The 21,894-nt window shown below is 37.5% G+C and overlaps 1 protein-coding gene across 2 annotated transcripts in view; it reads left to right on the top strand.

The window, feature by feature from the left end:
* Nucleotides 1-21,894, top strand: part of Nlg-3 (neuroligin 3) — a 133,845-nt gene that overhangs the window by 109,854 nt on the left and 2,097 nt on the right. For both annotated transcript variants that reach the window (XM_070292611.1, XM_070292612.1), the window contains exons 2-10: nucleotides 3,771-3,929; nucleotides 8,666-8,863; nucleotides 13,873-13,988; nucleotides 17,076-17,308; nucleotides 17,940-18,152; nucleotides 18,636-18,774; nucleotides 21,125-21,276; nucleotides 21,372-21,490; nucleotides 21,711-21,844. In XM_070292611.1, the coding sequence (XP_070148712.1) occupies nucleotides 3,771-3,929; nucleotides 8,666-8,863; nucleotides 13,873-13,988; nucleotides 17,076-17,308; nucleotides 17,940-18,152; nucleotides 18,636-18,774; nucleotides 21,125-21,276; nucleotides 21,372-21,490; nucleotides 21,711-21,844 (1,463 nt within the window). The remainder of the gene's footprint in view (nucleotides 1-3,770; nucleotides 3,930-8,665; nucleotides 8,864-13,872; nucleotides 13,989-17,075; nucleotides 17,309-17,939; nucleotides 18,153-18,635; nucleotides 18,775-21,124; nucleotides 21,277-21,371; nucleotides 21,491-21,710; nucleotides 21,845-21,894) is intronic.

The raw sequence follows: 21,894 nt of genomic DNA, 5'->3' as shown, positions 1-21,894 counted from the left end.
ATAAGATTTACGAGGGTTGTAAACGTCGTTGTCCTGAGTAGCCGTATGGCGCAATTGTCAGGACATCCCTAATAAGACGAGTGTATCCGTTATATACGTCGCTTCCCGACTATATGCAAGCTTTTACCACGGCGATTCCGCTGTGAATACAAGCAATGAATGCAGCTGTGATAACCGCACCGTCGTCATCCTTATCTGTACGCCGTAATCCTGCCTGTGTCACTGTATAGCTCGCAGGACGACGCGATAAAGTGTGCTGCATTGCAGTCGCACCCCGGCAATGCAGTCGCGCATCATTGTGCTACTTTATCCTGACGTTAAACCTGCTGCCCACTTTTCTTTCAGTTAGTCATTTTCTATTTCTCTTACGCTTGTTTTTATTTCTTTCCTTTTTGCGTAATAATATGAAAAAAAAAAAAAAAAAATTCTGAAGAAGATTAAATGTAGAAAAATTATATGCAAAGCTTTAATTTTAGAATAATATTCTTCAGACTAATAAATATTGTATGAATGAAAGCACTAACTCAATTCCGGTAATATAAAATTTGAAATTTCCTGTAAAAAACGCGAGTATATATTTTTACATTTATATATACAATATTTAATATATCGTCGTTTTATTTGTGGAGAAATAATTTATCTAAAAAATTAATAAAAGATTATATAATAAAATTTTTTTCTCTTTTTTTTTTTCTTTCTCTTTCTTTTTAGAATCCTTTCAGTGTAGGATATCAAATATTGTGGTAATAAAAGTTTCAATTTCAATTCAATGAAATTTAACGATATTTATTTAATCTCTTGACATTTAATTGGCAAAAAACTGCGGTTATATTTGAATTTAACGAGTATTTCCTCGAGAGTTTTTTTCGATTTAGGATATTGAATATATCGTGTGGCAATGAGAGAGAGAGAGAGAGAGAGAGAGAGAGAGAGAGAGAGAGAGAGAGCTGAAATTGAATTTTGATAGCGTAAAGTCAATCTGGATCTCAGCTTGTGGAAGATAAAGTTTTGATTCATGCATGATGAATGCACAATCTGTTTTCCCCTAGCTAGCGGCCGGAGGGTTGATAAGGATTAAAGGAAGGGTTCCTAAGAAGGCGGATGCAATATCGAATTTGTAAAATAAAGCGATTTAACGGGAACGCAGGTACTTCTCTCCCAGGTACTTATCATCCAACGATATCAGACTACGGAGCACCGCTTTATGAATATGTAAAGTCCGTTAGAGGCATCCCGGAAAATTGTTTGCGGATCGCATCAAATATTGACAGGGCCCTTGTAAATTTATTCACGGCCGAAATAATGTATCGCAGCCGCGAGATGAGTTGAAGTCGCGATATTTTCTCTTCTATGATAAATGAGATTTTAACTCTCTCTCTCTCTCTCTCTCTCTCTCTTTTCCTCTTGCAAAAAATAAAGCTGTACAATTGCGAGAAATCCTTTGGTACACTCTGAATTTCGAATTTCCGGAGATTTTTGATATCGGAAAATGTTTTTTTCTTCTTTATAGATTTTCTATATCGGATTCCAATATTTACATTCTCGAATACATTGCAATACATTCGAGATTCTCGTATCTACTTTCCAAATTGAAGTTGCGAATTATCAAATTTTCTTTCGCACTTTTCACGAAATTCTTGAAGATCTGTGCAGAAAAATTATACATGTATAATTTTTTACAATTTTATGTTTCATCATAAGCAAAACAAGAAGATTTCTTGTTTTTATAATTTTACAAAAAATAATAATTTTTATAAAAGAATTTTTTTTATAATTTACAACTATATATATTATTTCTGATGCTATAATTTTTTTTCTTACAGTAATCAATAATCGCGCACAATATGTAGTTTAATAAAGACCGTATTACTGTATTATTACTCGAGTGTCGCTATGCGGATGACAACAATGCCGTGGAGTTTAAACAATGGTACGCTATAGACTGCCAAAGCTGAACACTGTGTTATTATTAATTCTCGTTGCTTTCCCCCCTTCTCCCAAAATATTTTATAAAATATATCTACTCTTAAAAAATATTATATACTTTCGTTTTAAATTAAAAATTAATTATTTATTAAAGGATTGATTTATCACGGGGTCTTTCGTTGCGTTAATCACTCGATCCTGTGATCGTGTCTTACTGCGTATTTTAATCCAGATAGCAAATTATTGCAAAAAGACATCTCTTTTTTTAAGATATCTGCAATTTTTTAATTGCAGTTTATTAAATAATGTAATGATTAAGAGAATAAATGGTGCGCACTTTGTAATATTCTAGTTATATAAAAAAATGATTCCAACGCATTAAGAAATTAAAAAAGGATGACGGAAAGAAAGTTTTAGCGCTTTCGTTATTACAGGATGTATATACAATTACCGACAGAATTCTCCCGCGAGTTTCTAATCGTATGAAAAGGGTTTTAGCGAACAACATATGTCCGGGGATTTTCAGGCAATCGACGGAGTCGAATGCCAATTAGGAAGCACATGACGAAGCTACAAGGACGATAATGAAAATAATAATTAGCCGGCGCGGTTGCGGTACATTAATTGATTTTGCCACCGAATCGTCATCGTTCTCGACGGTCACTTAATTAACATGACCGGGCAATCAAGCGGCCGTTTACTCCCCTAATCGCATTGGCGCCATTTATTTTTTGCGACGCGTTTATTCTTGCAGAAGCAAATGCCAAATTAATCTGGAGCGCAAAATTAATTTTTTACGCGTAATTAGAAAAACTTTTTCTGCGTTATTAATTTAAATTATATTTTTTTTTTTTTTAAGAATTCAAAAAAAAAATTAATTTTATAATTGAAATAAAGTTTAGTATAACTTAATTTTTACCAGCTTAATTTAATGAATAAAAAATCTTTCCAAGTATTTTATTTTTAATACAAAAAATTATTTAATTCTTACTAATTGTGATAAATTCAGAAAAATAACGAATAACCGCAATTCTGCGAAAAATCTGGCAGGGATTAGCTGATTGATGAGACTCGTCGTACAGTCGTCGCATTTCACGAGGGTTCAGGGAAGGGTTGAAGGCTGCAGAAGGCAACACAGGATGATCGTGATGCGGGCTGTTATCGCGAGGATGGTGACGCGTGATTTGTTGAATTATAGCCGGTACCCGGTCTGGCCGCAGCGATCACCCTCGCGTGTTCACCCTTCCGGCATTACCATGTTAAATCAGATTGACGCACCCCTTTCGTGTGTGCGAGCCACCGCCGCTTGTTTTAATTACCCCAAGAGCGATAGGCGACACGTCGCCCGACACGCATACTTGCTCGTAACTTGAACATAACTCGAATGTAAGCTTCGAAAGGATCCTTTTCTTGCGCAACTATCACATCGCACAGCAATAACAAATTAAATATATAATTTTTATTTATTTTTAAATAGCATTCTTTCTGTTATCTAATTTATATCGTGTTGCTCCGATTAGTTGGTTTATTAATAATTTTATTCTACATATATTTGCTTATTGTCGAAGAAGTGGAATGAGATTCTAATCTCCAGTGCCAGTTACAAATTTTTTTAGACACATCTTCTCTTAACCACTAACGATAAGCGTAATCTTTAATAATTCATTGTCTTAAAGAATGTAACCATTCGATATCTAGGACACACATACCGTAATTCCTTATCGAACTGTCAAAACTTCCTTAAAAGCTCGGGAGACTGAAAAATGACCCTTTAAGGATGCGCGATGCGAACTATGAAATGTCGAAAGTTTCGATCGATCTCAGGATAATTTTATTGATTACAGCCGGCGCGAGGGACGGCGGCGGCAGAAGGTATCCCGTGATTATGTTCGTGCACGGCGAGAGCTACGAATGGAGCAGCGGAAATCCTTACGACGGCAGCGTCCTGGCGAGCTATGGAGGCGTCGTCGTCGTCACCATCAACTACAGACTCGGCATCCTGGGTAAGTCATGACAGATCTCTTTCGTTCCCGATTCGCGGTCGACGTCTAGATCTTCTTCCCAGTTCCGGAATCCCGGATTTCCGGAAAGAAATCTCCTGTTTCTTAGATCTGTAAGTCCAGAGAAATCCTCGTATTTCGAAAAGCTTTGGGGTACATTTTTGGAATTGAAAATCGTCTTCTACTTTTAAATTTTTGACAACACTCTGTCTCTTTTAATCCCTAAAAAAATCTTGCACATTTTTTTATATCAATTTGAGAGAATCTTCGATTACTACAAAATTCTCTCGTTTTCTCTTTACAGAATTTCAATTATTTTACTTCCGAATACAGAAGAAACATGGAGAAAAGAGAAGTAAAAGAGAGTTCTCGAAATTATAATTCTCTTGAAAAAATTTGCTCCAAATTTTCAATCTATCCGCAGATTTTCAATCTTTTATTTTTTAATTTCTCTACCTCTCTTCTACGTTAAATACATCAATGATTAACCTCGTTTGTCAAGTTAGATATAACTTTCGCGAACTGTTCGAAACTCAGATAAATCACATATGTTAGTTGCTCGCTTAATGGTGTGAAACACTGGCTCCCAGCAGTTGAGGTCTGAAACGAGCCAGTCAACTGTAGCTCATTAGCTATTTAGGGCCGGTTGCACCGACGTCACTTACCCCCAAGTATGTTTACCCAATTTTCCCGCTCTATCCAGAGGCAACGTTCAGATTAGAAGGCCATGATCGCGAAAGGGACGACCAGGCAAAGCCGGTATTAGTGCAATCGACCCTTGAAACCTGATTGATCGGTTCAAAATAACCGTCTCACCTCGCACGATACCGCACGAGATGCTATTAGATCCGATTTGTTATTACGTGACGTTTGACATACGACGCTCGTCCACGAGAATAAGAAGCCGCGGAAAAAGCTTAGGAGCAAGTGGCGATAAGTTTTGGCCGCGAACGGTACGGGGATTGCAAGTTCCGGTGCGACCCGGCTTGTTGCCTGGCAACCCAAGCAACCAAATCTAATAGGAAACTCATTACGGCCAGGTCTTCCGTTTCACCAAACTAAATTCTTGACTCCACCCGCTTCCTCTCTCTTTCTCTCTCTCTCATTCTACTCTTCGATGCGACGGCAATCTCCCGCTGACCTCATACTGGGTGAGGTCTTAATATCCTCTCATTCAAGAATATAACAAAAAAAAATAAATAAATAAATAAATAAAAACCATAGATAAAAAAAATCAAATCAAATTAAAGAATTTAGCGTCTAAGTTAAAAGAGATTATCACAAGTTTTTAAAATTAGATTATTATAATCTGATTGTTATTAGGTATAATAAAATTGATTTGTTGTAAGATTAAATTAGATTAAATTAAATTAAATTTCACGCGCGTTATTTAATCGAACATTAATAATAGAAGAGCGAATGTGAAAGGGTGCACGAAGGAAACTTTTCTCATCGAACTTAAAAGATGCCACGTGAGATGACAGCGGACAATAAATACAAATTCAAGGATTTGATAACGGGCGGATTGAAAAACAAAAAGAGCCGGGAGGAAAACAAAAACACAACAGAGAGTAACGGGATAAAATGGCGATGCGCAGGAAATTTCACTTCGCGCGACAACCGCAATTTTCTCTCTCTCTCTCTCTCTCTCTCTCTCTCTCTCTCTCTTTGCTGTCTCGCGCCCCCGCCTTTTTTATTTTCCCTCTCCCCCTATTTTCCTTCGTTTCGGAAAAATGATGCGACGCTTTGTGAGCGTCGCACCGACCGGCGATATCCACCACTCCTTGCCCCCCCACCCTCCCCCCTTCTGACGCCCCTCATCCGCGCGAGTATACCAGCGTGTACCGGAAAATTTAAATCAACGAATAACGTTCAGCAGTTCCATTGTAACGAGAAGAATAGGAGACGCGGAAGCGCGATGCGACAGATACGCCGGAGGTTGAATATCAAATGGGACATGACCGGTGCTTTATTTCTGTTCCGCTTTCACGTTCGCACCTCTTTCTGTGCGTGTAAACGCGCGGACGAGAAAGCTTTGTATGGTTTTTTTTTTTTCTCCCTTTTCTCCCCCTCCCGCCATTTCGACGTAAAGCATGGAGGAGGATCGTTATTGGATCAGATCAGACATGGCAGTACGGAGACTGGAAGGCGAGACGAGAAAACGTCTCGTAAGACGGGAAAGAGATTGTAACGTCGTATGAGAAAAGATGCAAACGTCGTATTGCGCCAAAGTCTCGAAAGAATTTAATTCTGCAGGAATCCAATGTTCCAAAATCCAAGGAAACATCTGACGAAGGTATGAACACATTGCACGCGTCCACGCAATATAACGAAGATCGTATCGTGTCAATAATGGAAACATCGAATTACGTACGAATGTTCTCGTATAAAAAGAAATGTATTTACTTCCATTTTATTGTACAAAAAGAAAGCAAATATAATATAATCACACTGCAAGAGAACTCGATCTATAAAAATTTCGATCTATAAAAAAAGAAAAATAAATAGAGAGATAAACTTTAAACGAAAATAATTATAATAATAATTTAATTTTTGGATAGAAAGTCTAAAAAAAAAATCTAGGAAGAGAAGCAAGTGTATCGTAAAACAATTTAATCAAGTTTTTTTTTATTGACGAGAGAAAATTTTTATTAAGAAGATTCTACCAACAATGCAAACATTTCTCTCAAAAAAGATTCTGAAAATAATACAACGATTTTATATAGAAAATTTTCAATTAGAAAAAGCAATCTTGCAAGATCTCAAGATACTGAGAAAAAAGACGGATATCTTCCTGCGCAGAAATTTGATCGGGCGGATATTTATTAAACAATCCGCGAAGAACCGCCTGATACTATGTAATCCTTTAAGGATTTATACGAACTTATCTAATCCCGTAAAGGCTTTAGAAAGGAGAAGACACTGGGCGTTTTTCCACTCAACACGGCTTTCCAAATTATCGATTTGGCAAGGCTAGCCAGAAAACAGTCGGCGCAACATCGTTGACCTAGATCCTGACGACAGTAACGCCTCCCTTGTTAAGGCACCGAGTGCCCTAAAGTTAAAATGTGCGCCGGCAAGTATATATACAATATTATATATATATACACGGCGGCGCGGCTTGTAATAGAAATCATCCTCTTAACTGCCTCGAAGAACAACTCTCGCGTACGTCGGCGGGTAAATATGACAGATAATTTAACGGCGCGGAGCTTCGCGAGGCAAACACCGCCGGACCGAACGACGGAGTCTTACTACTGAAAATATCACGTCCGGAACTTGCCAGTAGCAACACAATCGTCGCGCTCGCGATCTAATTCCTGTCGAATGAAAGAAAGAAAAAGGCGGAAACCAACTTCCCCTCGAAAGAATCGACCCGATTCAATTAACGCTAATCTAATTTCCTCCTCTCTATCTATATTAAAAGAGAGACTGGAACTATAATTGACTACATGGATAGCTGACACTGCTGATAATTCCCAGTTTTGCGAGATGCAATTAGGAAATTGCTTGACGGATTAAATTAATTATTCGCGAAAAGTTTTCTATTTTCTTTTTCTTTTTTTTTTTTTTTTTTGTTAATCTTGACATTTCTTACATGGAAACGTTAGAAAAAAAAGTAGGACAATTAATTGAACTCATCCTATAATTGAAAACAGTCAGAAAATCATTGATTAAAAATATTTGGTTGGCATTAGCTCCTTATCCGAAGATCGTGCCAACACGATAATTTCTTTCGCATTCGTTTGTTTTTGCGATAGTATCATCCCGATAGAATAAATACAGCAATAAACATGAGCGAGTCTTGGACATCTGGCAGATTTACGAATCTGAATTTATTGGGCGGAAGCGGAAGGGAACGAATAAAGTCGGTCCGTTGACGAATGTATATTTCGACGAGGGCAAAGTCGAACGATTTGTGTATCGTGACAATGCCGTGGCCGACAAGCCGGGTAAGACTGTTGCCACTGGCGCCATCCGGCCGTCATAAATATCGCCTCGACTCCGCCAATTGATAGCGATATCCCTCGTTCGGCGAAACGATACGCAAAGTAGGACGTGATACGTGTCTGAACGCTAAATCATACCGCTCGCTCGCCCCAGACGGGCCAATCTCTACATCCTCTCCCCAGCCATTTAATCCCTTCGCGCAGAAGGGGATGCGACACACAGCACGCATACACACACACGCGTCCGGTGGTCGGACGGTACGAAATCTAGCTCAAATAATTCGGACAGTCCCGCGAATGGATGTCGCAGAAAAAATCACACCTTCTCCGCTCAAGTAAAATGAATAATTACGTAAATTAAGTTTTATATATTGTCGAATGAGACGATCGTCCCCTTCAAAGATATGTAAAAATTTTTTTCATCAGAGAAAAATAAAAAAGAATCTTGGTAATCATACCATTAGTGGCAATTAAAACGAATTTCTGACATTTGAAAAGACATTTTTTACACGATTAATAAAGGATTGATGTAACTGTGTATTACCAATATCATTAAAGCGATTAATTAGACTCGAGGATAATAAGCATTATAATTATCCTACGTTTCGTCGTATCTAACGAGATTTACTATCTCGCCTGTCGCCCCATGGTCCGCGACAGGGAACGATCGGAATTAGCACTATCGGCAGTAATTCCGGCACGATCACAGTGATGTTATACTAGCCGTAACCGCGGCGATAATGGACCGTCGCGCGCTAACCATATAAGCGGGGCTTGTTTTGATTGCAGGCTTTCTAAACGCCAACACAGACTCGCACTTACGCTCGCCGGCGAATTACGGCCTGATGGACCAGATAGCGGCTTTACACTGGGTGCAGGAGAACATCGCTTATTTCGGCGGCGATCCTAAAAATGTCACGCTAGTGGGACACGGTACCGGAGCCGCCTGCGTTAACTTCCTGATGACCAGCCACGCGGTACCCGATGGTGAGTCATCCCTTCTTCCTCCGACTCGTAATGTGTATTATAAAATTTGTATTCAACGCGAAAACTTTTACTTCCCTCTCTTTAGATAATCATTTAAAAATATTGTATATATAAAGCGCAATCTACATTAAATAATTCTTATTATAATAAGAAAATTTTAATAAACAGATTGACAAATTTTCAATTTATTAGATAATTTATGTCTTTTTACAATAAGAAAAGATTAAAACTTCGACTGACGTTAACTCATAAAAAAATGCGATTGGTCCAAGACATTTTACATGTCTATTATACAATACATAAAAAAATATTGCGTAATTTTATTCAGGAGCCAAGATATATCTTCAGAGTCTCGGATGCTTCTAGAGAAGTAATCCTAGCAACAGTTTATTATCTTGGATCAAGTCAGGGAGAATTGTTCCTCTTGTCGCGTCACGACATGGAAACAGATAACGTCACGCAGAAACAACGGGGTGAAACGGGTTAGGTGGGAGGAGAGAAGGGAGAAGGGGCACAGGTCGAAGAGCGAGAAGCTATGCACGAGACAATGATACGGAGGAGCTAGGAATAATGGGCTGGTTTACCAGACGCCATAAATTACGAGGGAATCAGCTGGCCCGACCACCATTGACAACTCGCGGCTGTAGTGAATTATCATCCAGAAGGTCCCGGCGATAAGCTCTGCGGTTCCGAAACAGATTGTGACACTTTGTTTTTTGTCGCCTCGCGCTGATAAAAGCAGGATCGTGCAGACTCGTGGAAGAATAGGACGAAGAATAATGGCGAGCGATTTCCGACCAAAAAATTATATCGCACCTCTTCTCCTCTCGCTCGTTATCCTGTTTTCGCGCAAAAATCGATCGCGATACAACGCGATAAATAATACAGAATAATAAGATTTAACTATGTATAATTAAATTAGAAGGATAATATTCTGTTCTTGGAATTTTTCTTTTAATTCCCGCTTTTAATTTCTATACAATCTGTATAATTTTAATATCCTAAAATTTTTTTCAAGCGCTTGTCGTTAGATTAATTTCTGTTCGATAGTGATTCTTTAATTAATTTAAATCTTTTTCAATTCTATTGTCATTTAATCGTTAATTATATGCATTCTAATTATTTTTTACATCTTAGATCCCGATTTTTTTAGATGTTAAATTTTCAATTTCTTTGTCTTACGTTCTCCTTGCTATTCTCCTTGAATACCTTATACGCTTGAGTCTTTGAATCTTGGCTTCTTTAAATTCAGATTTTTCGATCTCTCGATTACTTGAATCCTATATTTTGAATCTCCAAGTTTCTTGATTCTTTGTGGATCCGGTTATTTCTTTTAGATTTCAATGTTCTCCTTGATACCTCGTTTCCTTTGATCCTGCACCTTTAATTCGTCGGACGCTTGGCTCCTGGGATCCTGTTCCCTCGAAGGAATTAATTAATCCTCGGGTATTATGGAGGACTGCCATTAAATCCAAGTAACGCGACGGAATTTGAGCCGGCGATAATCCTTTAATAGTCCTTTAATGTCGCGAGCTTCGACACCGTCTTATCGTTCGGTGTCGTCCTCTTGACGACGACGGATATCGGAAGAACGGGGCCATCTTGATTCCGTAATGTCGGAAATACGTGGAGAACGCTGTCCCTCAGGATATTCAGAGTTTACTCCGATATCTTCTTAGCTAAATGAATGAGATCCAATAGGGTATCGACGTGTATCGGGTCGATAAGATCGCTCTAGAAGACACATTTCATGTTGAATATTCAGATTCGGACCGACCGATCAAATTGGGATTACGCGTGGAAGAATATACGCTTGTCGCTTCTAGTTTACTAGAGCTGTTTCGCATCTTTTACATACTCGTATACTCAAATACTGCGAGTATTCTCTCTGCAATTTCTTAAATACCGATAGAATTTTAAAACTTGTTGTTTGCGCGCGAAAGTTAAATAATAATTATATATAATTTTATTATATTTAAATATAACATATCTCGCGTATTAATAATAAAATAATTACAACATATAAAAATAATTGAAACATAATATATCTTTAATTAATTATATATAATTAATAATAAATAATTATTCATATATAAATATATATGACAAAATTTTTTTTACACTTTTTAGTTTACATCGAGAGAAATATTTTATATATATATATATATATATATATATATATATATATATATATATATACAGGGTTGGGAAGTAACGAGTAACGAATTTAACAGTTACTTTTATCGTTACTTTTTTCAAATTTTTTGATTTATTTAAGATATTATTCTTGCTATTGTGCGTGATAAAATTTTTATCTTAACCGTAAAGCCGTAAGCAAATCGACCAATTAGCATTCTTATTATATTGTAAAAATGCTTGAATGTGATTGATCAACTTATGGCTCTTGCAGACCAGTGCGATGACCCGACGCGCGATATCCAATGAGAGCTTTATCTTTTCGAAAAAGCAGAGCTCTCATTTACTACCAGTTCTAAGTACCTTGCAACGAAAATTAGAAAATCTCAATAAATCTGACCTTATAGATTGCCATTCATTAGTTGAAGCTATTCAGCAAGGTTTAAATAAAAGGTAACTTATTAATTTGATTAATACATATGTTATTTAATTTTAAATAAGGATTTAATTGAAAAATATTATTTTATTTTAAACTATTGATTCAAAAGTATTAATTGCAATAAAACAAACAATGTCGTTTAATTTATTATATTTGATTTTAGATTTCTTACAATATTTGAAACAAAAGAATTAATAATAGCAGCATGTTTACATCCAAAATTTAAGTTAAACTAATTAATCGGAGAAAAAAGAAAACGTGCTGAAAATTACTTGGAGGATTTATTGGGAATCCGATCAACTGAAAATTCTTCAAAAGCTGGAAAATCTGACGATCACGATGATTTTTTAATTTTTGAGCAAAAAACGGTGCAAAATGAATCTGAACAAGAAGAATTGCAAAGGTTTTTAAAATAAAATAATTGTAATATAGAAATGTTAAACGACTATCCAAAACTTAAAAAACTTTTTATTAAATATAATACAGCTCTACCGAGCAGTGCATCTGTAGAAAGAATGTTTAGCATCGGTGGCTCTGTATTAACACCACAAAGAGGGCATTTAAATAATGATACTATGGAGCAACAAATTTTATTAAAAATTAATAAAGAATTTCGATAAAATTTAATCATTTATTTTGTAATAAACCTTGAATGAAATCTTGTTTACAATTTTTTAAAAGTTTTTCTTATGCAAAATAATTTATTAGTTTGTATTGTAAAAAAGTAACGGAAATTGTAACGACTCGTTACTTTTTAGTAACTTTTAGTAACGGTAACGAGTTACTTTTTAAAATTAGTAACGAGTAACGGTAACGAGTTACTTTTTAGAAAAAATAACGGTAACGGTAACGAGTTACTTTTATAAAGTAACTTTCCCAACCCTGTATATATATATATATATATATATATATATATAACATCTTTCGCGGAAGAAACCTTATATCTTCGAAATGTCAGGATTAACGATTCACAAGATCAGGATTAAGTAACTTATCCCGGTCTTCTGTATTAAATAATAGACCAACTAACACGAGGAAGCTTGCAACACGTCGTGTTCTCCCTGTTGCCTTAATTTTCTTCGCACTGCGAAAGCCGTGCGCTCTCTTGTCTATTCATCTCTTACATAATGTCCAATTTTCCGACGCGTGATGAGAAAATTAATCACTAATAAGCTCCAGGCCAAGGCCAACTCTTTGGGGCTGCCCCAAGATAATACATATTTTATTATTATTACCGAGACAAGAAATCCCACAATTCTTTCATTGCTCTTTACTTTCTGTAGAAAGTAAAAACTCTTAATTAAATGGAAATGAAAAGAGATGCTTTGGCCCTTTTTTCTGAGAAATGAACGAGATTTCATTTACTTAATTATTAATTTCCCTTTTCATTTTTTAATTACTTAATAGCGATACATCAGTAATAACACGCGCGCGTAAGTAATATAAAAGTGTATATTACATTAATTAATCTTCTCTCGCGCAGACAGACGTACATAATTAACGCCGACATAAAATTGTATAAATTGTATAATTTAAATATTATTTACAGAAATTCCTTCATTTACATTTTGCAATATTTCAAGAGAAGTTCGTTATATATCATCTCTATTATACATTCTGTACACACTTTTTTTTTTACACATCTTTTTTTATATGGCGACATTCGGTGCGCCTTCTTGGTCCTCATCTTTAGAACGGAAATCGCTGATAACATCGTAATGGGAATCGTTGATTGGAAATAAATCTATGGAGCGATCGAGATGAGAGTATTCGCGTTACTATGCATTGAAACTCGGATTGTATTTCGTTTACTCAGGTAATATCGTAGTTCCGTTCGCGAAGGGGATCGACCTCGAAATCATCTCGAAATTCAATTCTGCGCGTCGCGATATATAATCCCTCCCCCTTGCCGTGCGAACAAACACTTTTGCATTACGAGATATGATTTGCGAATCCCGAGATAAAGCCGTAAGACCTTTCGAAGAGGCGCGCACGAAGCTAGAATTCCGAAATCGCGTCTCGCGAATGCGATGATTCCAGGATATAGAATTTTTACGAAGGATAAAACATTTCCCGGAACATCAAGTATGCAAAGGATGCAAAGATTGCGTCACGTTAGAACTACGTAGGATAACGAGAGGAGAAAAAGTTGCTCGAGATCTCAAGATCTCAGGAAAGGGAGAAAGATATTTTTTATTAATAATACTTAATTATCCCTATCTCTCTATTTAAGCAAAATAAAAATTTCCCTTTGTAGGATCCATTAAGGATATTTTGACAAGCAGATATTCGTATTTGTTATTTATCATTATTAAAGAAAGAGACGAATAAATTATACGCTTAAATTTGAGAGGTCAGCGCTTTTGGGGCTTGTAACGAACCTTACAAAGTACACTGTATCTGTTACACTTAACAACGGCGGGCTCGATTGCAGGTCTGCTATTCCATCGAGGTGTCCTCATGTCCGGCAGTGCACTTTCACCCTGGGCGTTAGTGAGAGGCGCCGCCAATTACGCCATGCAGGTCGCCAAACACCTAAATTGTTCGTCGGTGAGTACCCGCAAACACGTGTCCACCCGATCGCGCCGAAATTATCCCGCGCGTCAGTCTGTAATTTCATTAACCCTTCCAACATCCTCCCTCTCTTTCTCTCTCTCTTTCTCTCTCTCGTCCATCTTTCGCTTGAAAAGTATGACGGATATAAAAAATACATACGTCTCTTTTATTAAATATAGAATTTAAAACTAAAATTATTATCTCGAGAGCAATATCCTCAAAATAAATTTTGATTATAATTAATCATGATAAAGAGAGAGAGAGAGAGAGAGAGAGAGAGAGAGAGTAAATTAAATTTAAAAGGAAAATATTAAATCAAATTTAATAAATATTTTGATTGAGAAGAAACTGGAGGATCAAGTTTTTGAAAAATTTGTTGAAAATTTGAAAGCGCTTCGAACAGATTCCAACTTTACAAGACAGCTAGGGCGTCGATGAATCCGGCGTTGAATTCGGATACGTTTTGTCTATATCAGTTTACAGAATGGGATCGATCGACAGGACACGTAACCGTTATATTTCATCACCTCGGCACGCACACTCTCTCTCTCTCTCTCTCTCTCTCTTTCATCTCTTTGCGTTAATTCTTATTCGCTCGTTTTCGAGCGCCTGTTCGCATAATTCGCGATAATGCCGATCGTCGGCGGTGTAACAACCGTTGCGTAAGAGCGCGGATGGACATAAATTAAAATATCAAATACGCGAATAATCCCGCTCGTCCATGTTTTTACAGCGTTAATTACGCAACACCAATTATATTAACGGGACGTTTCAATTAAACTAATATACACCCGAGACATACATTGGCCCCAATAGGCAAGCACACGCGCGCATTTTCAATAGTAGAAGGGAAGCTAAATTTCGCAAATTGCAAATTGGCATCGGATGCAAATTTTCGTATACGTATAACTGTAACAAGGCAGCGAGACTGTTATTTTATCGAGGCTGATAACCTTTTTAATCGCTCGAACGCTCGCGTTATTTTAATTTTATATAAAGCAATGTCAATAAAAGAAAAAAAAAAAAAGAATAAATAAGATGTACGTGCGTGTTATTTCGGAATTCAATAAGAAGCACCGTGTACACACTCTATCATCGCATCGATAATTCCGCATCTTTCTTTCTCTTCCCGTTCTTCCTTCTCTCTCTTTCTCTCATCTCTTCTTCCCAGGATACAATCCTGACACTATGCCATGAAAAATATGCTGTCCTCGGTTGACGGCTATTTTATTGAAGGTGAATTACGTACTTGGCCCACTTTATAACCGCGGGGAGCCGCCATGACGTCTTCTTTATTGAAATTGATATGCAGCGCTGTAAATTCCGGCGACGATATTCCCGATCGTCGTCGAAAGAGCCCAGATATAAACCTCTATAAGCCCGTCCTCGTGTCCTCGTGTCTGTCAAAAATAACGCAATAAAAGATAACCCGGTTTCATCGGTGTTTTTCCAATTCAAACTTTCCCCTCCATGAATATCCCACGAAGAAAGGGGGGAGCGTGGATGAAAAAGGGATGGGTTGGTGAAATAAAATTGATTCCCGCTACAAGTCCGTTGATCCGAACGGCATAATATAATCCTCGGTCTCGATTTTCATTTCGCGCGCGGCCCACTTTTTCCGCCGGGCACTTTCAGAAACATCGAGGAACAAAATCGGCGCTTAATCCTCGTTTAATCGTTACCTTCAATCGCGTACCGCAATTCGGAATCCTTTAGACACAGTAAACCGTATTTTTCGGTAACGGAGTTTTTTCTTCCGCCTCGATATCGTATTCGTCGAGAAAGGAATATATTCATGATACTTATTTGATTTTATCTCGATGTGTTAAAATATCTTTTTCTTTTCAGATGAAATTTCTTCAAAATGTTTTCGTAGCCGCATTTATTTTTCGTTAATTTATTCGAAAGCTTTACTTTAACGGGGGCTTTTTCCTTTTCCTTCGAGAAATGTATAAAGAGTTTATTTATTCTCTCTAAAGAGAAAATATTATATCCGACGATTCTCCTTCTTCTGTTATCCCTTGAATTCGACTCGAGAGATAAACCGTATTTAACGCGCGAGAGATAAATCACGTGGCCCGAATCTAGATGGAAGACGTGCCAGGATCAACGCATATCGCGTCAACATTTTCCGACGGTATTTTCTCCACCGTGAGATGTAATTCATCGTTGGAACGCGAGCCGGCACCTTAACGAGGCTACCTACCTACTCTGGGCAAGGTAAACAAGATTTTCGCGCATCGCTCAGCGAAATTCAGTCGCGTCCGGAAGTAGTGCTGGACCGATGAAGACCGCGCTTCGCCGACGATTCGCTTTAATTCGGTGGTACGCAAATGAATTGCTTTAGCGCCAGTAATCGTCTTTCAGCTGCCGACGGGGCGGCGTGGGGAACGGACGGTGAGGGTAAGGGGGAGGGGGAGGGGGAGGAGGGTTGGCCGCAATCGAATGTCGAGTTGGTCGCTGATGAAACGGGCGACCTCGACCGCGTGTGCAAATTGGCCGCGTACAACGAGGACACCCGAAAGCTCCCCTGATTGCGCCTCATCCCGATAAAATTACCAAGCGCGATGTTGTTACATATATATGTACGACAGTGTCTCACAAATCGTGGTCTTAATTAAATGAGAGTTTGCAGTCGACCTTTCTCACGGCACAAAATATCGATAGATCGATTAATCACGGTCTGTTCTAGAAATTTTTGACATCGTGTATATTCATGCGAGTTCATAATTCTCAAAATTGATTTCTCATTCGAGTAAGCTCGAAATTAACTGGAGAAATATTTCTTTAAACATTTATTTATCTGAACGTCATTTGTGGATATCCATACGATATAAATTACTAATTTCAGTTACAAGATTATTTCCTGTATCTTACCGATATTTGATTATTTTATCATAATTTGATTGAGGGGACCGGATTATTCCATATCCACTTATTTACTTCGCGGAAAGTTGAGCGTTAAAAGCGGTGCGGATAATAAAAAGAAAATTCTCTTTTTGATCGTAATATTTGTGCAATCGAGAGTCGCTGATACCTCTTTTTCTCACATTTATGGAACACGGCTTTATTCTGTCGTAGGCGACGGGAGATCCTCAGAACCTGCTGAGGTGCTTGAGGGATGTGTCCTTGAGCGAACTGGAGTCGGTGCCTGTTAAAGGACTAGAGTTCGCGCCAGCCTTCGGTCCAAGCATAGACGGTGTTGTGATCGATCCCGGCGATCCCGAGGATCAGGACTACACCCTGCAAGTCGACACGATCAATACGCTCAACAATATCCTTCTGAGGAAGGACGTCGTGGCGAAACTGTCGAGGTATCATTCAACTTTTCTTTTTGCCTCAATCGTTACAACTCGCGAGATCGAACTTCAAGACAAGGGAAAATAAATAATGCGGGAAACAATATCGTTGCCCTTTGGGGGACCATCGACGAAGAAAAATAAAATCGCATCCTACAATGTTCGGGAGAACTTTCTTATTCTTCGTTTGAAAAATATGGAACACGCTCGCGTGTAAACAGAAAAACTGGCAAGAACCAAAAAACTTTCATATCTAAAGTGCCGATGAAAGATTCTAAGTACCCAAGTTTCTTACAAATTAAAAAATCCGAATAACCGCAGAGATTCCTGTATATATATATGTATATTGTTAATTTTTTTCATATTTTCGAAAATTTTCTATTATCCTGCAGCGAATATTTTATAACACGAGTGACAGAACAGAGTCTTGCATTAGACAAGAATGTGACTCTTTAAGGACCGCGGGATCTAAGAGTTCTGAGGCTAAAAGAGAAACTTCTCGTATCTCGGGGAAACTTTTCGTATACTTCGTATACGGAAACTTGTATGTCCTAAAATATTTTACAGATTGCAAACTCTTGTTAATATTTCACGGAACATCTTTTTTACTCTTAAAAGCGCGTAAAATGCGTTCGTGAATTTGTAGATACGACCTGATGGTGGGAGTCGTTCGCTCGGAAGCATATTTTTCCTTAACCGCCGATGACGCTCAATATGGGATCGAGGCTGACAGAAGGACGAGGATCCTGCGCGAATTCGTGCGAAATACGTATACGTATCATCAACCAGAGATCCTGGCGACCATCATAAATGAGTACACGGACTGGGAGCGACCTGTCCAACATCCCGTTAATATTAGGTAAAATTTCAGAGAAATTTAATTGACAGTGAAATTCGAACCGATACTCTTTCATTTATTTTAATTATCATCATATATTTATTCTAATTAATTATTATTAATTATTTATGCGTTGCTTTAACAGTAAATAAATCATCTCTACATTTAATTATTTCCTAATTTACTAACTAACTCTTTATTTTACGAATTATTCATGTTTTATATATCATATTATTTTTTAATTTGTGTCGCGCGTATTTTTTTATTTTAAAAGTTTTTTTTAATTGGTGTAACAATATATTTTGCAACAATATAGTATAACAATATTGTTACACAAAAGCGTATTATTAGTTATATACAGATGTAATCTTAAATTTCTCAAGCATATTTTAACTACAATTTTATCATCTATTTTAAATTTATTTTCGATGAACATTTGAGAGGTGTTTGAAATATATTACAAAGTATATTATGAAAGGGGATCATTAATTTTTTTTTTTTCAGAGACGAGACTCTAGAGGCTCTGGGAGATGCGAATGTCGTTGCCCCAGCGACGAGAACTGCGGATCTTCATAGCCAATCCCATAGAAATTCCTATCTATACGTCTTCGACTATCAAACGAAATTTGGAGACTATCCTCAGGTTTGTGATAAACCAAGAAAATATTTTATCGAATAAGCTAGAATAAAAGGAAATTGAAAGTCTCTCCAGACACTATAAAATCCTGAGAATAAAAGATATCTGTGCAAACATATATTCAAAAAGATTTCTCTGATATTATATATATATTTATATTTGTAATATAATTTACACAGTATATTTTATATTATTTTATATTATATAATATATTTTTAATTAAAAAATTTTCTCTTCAAATTATAGGATCCAGTACTTTATTTATGCAATAAATATTGGATTTATCGTAATTGAATTTAAATACATGAAAATATATCGCAATTAAATTCATCAAAAATTCCATTAATAAATTATAACGGAGTATAGATGATAAGAGCAGTTTACCTTTGCTCTCGTTTAATCATTATTTTATTCACATTTATTTAAGTTATCTATTAAACTATTTTAAACATACGCACATATGTATACAAGACGGAAGTTAGGATTCAACGGAAACGCGGCAGCATGGCGATGACTCTTGCTCATATCTGATTTTAGAAACTTATGAGGGGCGTACAAACTCTTGCCTCCCTCATCCCTTTCCTTTTGCCTGCTTCTAGTTTCGAACTTCGAATGAATTTTGGTGCCGCGATTATTAATGCTACATATATTAGCAATATCCCCCTCTCTCCGTTGCCCTCTGCTGGAGGTTGTGTAACAAGAAACGGATGTGCGATGGGAAATTCGAAAATTGCACCGTGACGATGAGACTAGTTATTACCGTTGCACGGAATTTCGAGATATTATCTGAACATGTGTTCCCGATGCATATATTAACGATGCTCCATGTAACACATTTTAGTTATCCAAGCATCTTACATACATACATGCGGAATGGATAAGACGCGACTGTACAAGGGATTCAAAGATGTAAAAGTTTCTTTCTTTCTCTCTCTCTCTCTTTTCGAGATATAATAAAAATTTTCCTTGATCTTCTTCTCGAAAGGCGCAAAAAAAATTTCTGAATAAATTATCATCTTCATATCTACCGCCTCATAAGTTCGAAAAAACAACGGTACAATTTTAAAGGGAGCCCAAACGCGCGGGCGAAAAGAGGATTTGAAATTCCACGTTTGCCTCGCAAGCACCTGCAGCTTCCAACTATGGCACTCCCTCTCTCTCTCTCTTTCTCTCTCTCCTCTCTGCCGGCACCTTTTGTGCCTTATACCCGATGCATTTTGCATACGAATATCGTCTAGCACCTCGACCTAGCGATCACCGTTGCCGTCAAGCAGCGAAATGAAAGTGCATTAAACGTTCAACGCGCTTGCCCTCCCTTCATCCCTCTGCCAAGCTCCCGTCCTTTTCGCCCCTTTCACGTCTCGCATCGGCGAAGAGCCAACGAAGAATAAGGATCGCGCGTAAACGCTGCAACGAACTTATTGCGCCTGCTACGACTTCATGCAGAGAAACGTTTCGGTCGCACACGAAACGCGATATCGTCTCCTAGCAATATAACACGGACGTGTTTCCTATTCCTATACCTTGAGACAAACTGAGACGCTCTGAGATATCTCTAATGCGTTTCAAGAGCATCTACCTGCTCTCGTTTCGCGTAATTAATAATTTAACGATAATCGTAAAACGAAAACTATTGATACACATTAATTTGTCGAAGCGTAATTATTTCCAAATTCAACGAATGATGATTGAATTACAACTTGATTATTGCTGTTACTCAATAATCATAACATGAAAATATGAACCATCGATTCCGTACTATTCGATAATTATTATTCCATTATGTATTTCATATTTTGAAGCCGGTTTCGAACTAAATCTCTAATTACGTTACTCGAAAGCGAACTCGCGCGATTCGAATTTTTCGAGGACGTTCCACGCTCAGGCTCGTTAAAATGACGTGCAAATGCCGGCTTCGCGGAGAATCGGGCGAGGCATTTTTACAATCTCAACGGGAGATTCCACGAGTGCTTTCATATGATCGAGCGCGAAAGAGGGCTCTTCGGAAAAATTCTTTTGAATTCCGCGGTCAGTCCGATCCGGTCAACCCCTCGATTGAACTAGTCGATTGAGTCTTTAAACGCGAAATCGAAGTTATCTCGGGTCGACTGAGAGATTCTTCGCTTTCATCCTCCACGCTTTTAAAAAATTTGTACATTAAAACATTATTATAATTGTAGAAAAATATGAAGATGGAAATAAACATCGTAATGTGCAGGGACAAAATTAAATTCCTACTTTTATTTTTGTTTTTATCTCCACTTATATCTATATATTTAATTTTACTTTTCCTCGTGTGTTCCTATATTTTATATACAATAATTCTAATCAATTACTACGCGCGCGTGTTGTATAGAGGCCGGGATGCATTCACGGAGAGGAGCTGCCATATTTTTTTGGGGCACCCCTGGTAGGAGGCTTGTCCCACTGGCCGAAGAATTATACCAGATCCGAGATAGCGCTCTCCGAGAGCATGATACTTTATCTGACAAACTTCGCACGCACCGGGTAAGTCGTAAAATAAAGTATAAAAGAGATACTCGCAAAATATGATAAAAACTTTGCCGAGAATCGCTATTATAATGATGGTTTTCGACCGCCAGGAATCCGAACGAGGGCACTCCCGATCTTGGGCCCCTCGGCTCCAGACCGGAAAGGACCAAGGTTAAGAATATCGATTGGATCGCTTACGAGGCCGTTCACAAGAAATACCTTAGCATAGGTCAGTCTCTATACAAGATGTTTTATCCTCATTTCTCTTGTATCGCAATGTGAAATGCTCTTTTATCGCGCGCGTTTATATTAATTGATATATATCAAATATTCTTTTTAGAAATCTATATCTTAATATCGAGAAATTTCTAGTGATTTATATACCTTTATTATAATGTATTTATAATAAAAATTTTTGATTAGAAGATCATACTCTGTCCATTTTGTAGAACTCAACAAGTCGAAGTTGAAGAATCATTACAGAGCTCATCGCCTTTCTTTTTGGCTAAATCTAGTGCCCGACCTTCACAAACCCGGCTCAGACGACGTTCCTAGGTCGCATCATCTGCTCGATGCGGAACAGGTATTCAAATCCAATTGTAAAAATTATTAATTAATCGCATAATTGTCAAA

Source organism: Polyergus mexicanus, unplaced genomic scaffold (assembly GCF_030449975.1).
Source record: "Polyergus mexicanus isolate NDT 795.1 unplaced genomic scaffold, iyPolMexi1.0 SCAF_3, whole genome shotgun sequence".
Lineage (NCBI taxonomy): Eukaryota > Metazoa > Arthropoda > Insecta > Hymenoptera > Formicidae > Polyergus > Polyergus mexicanus.
The sequence above is the reverse complement of the archived record's forward strand: the minus strand, read 5'-3'. Positions and strand labels throughout refer to the sequence as shown.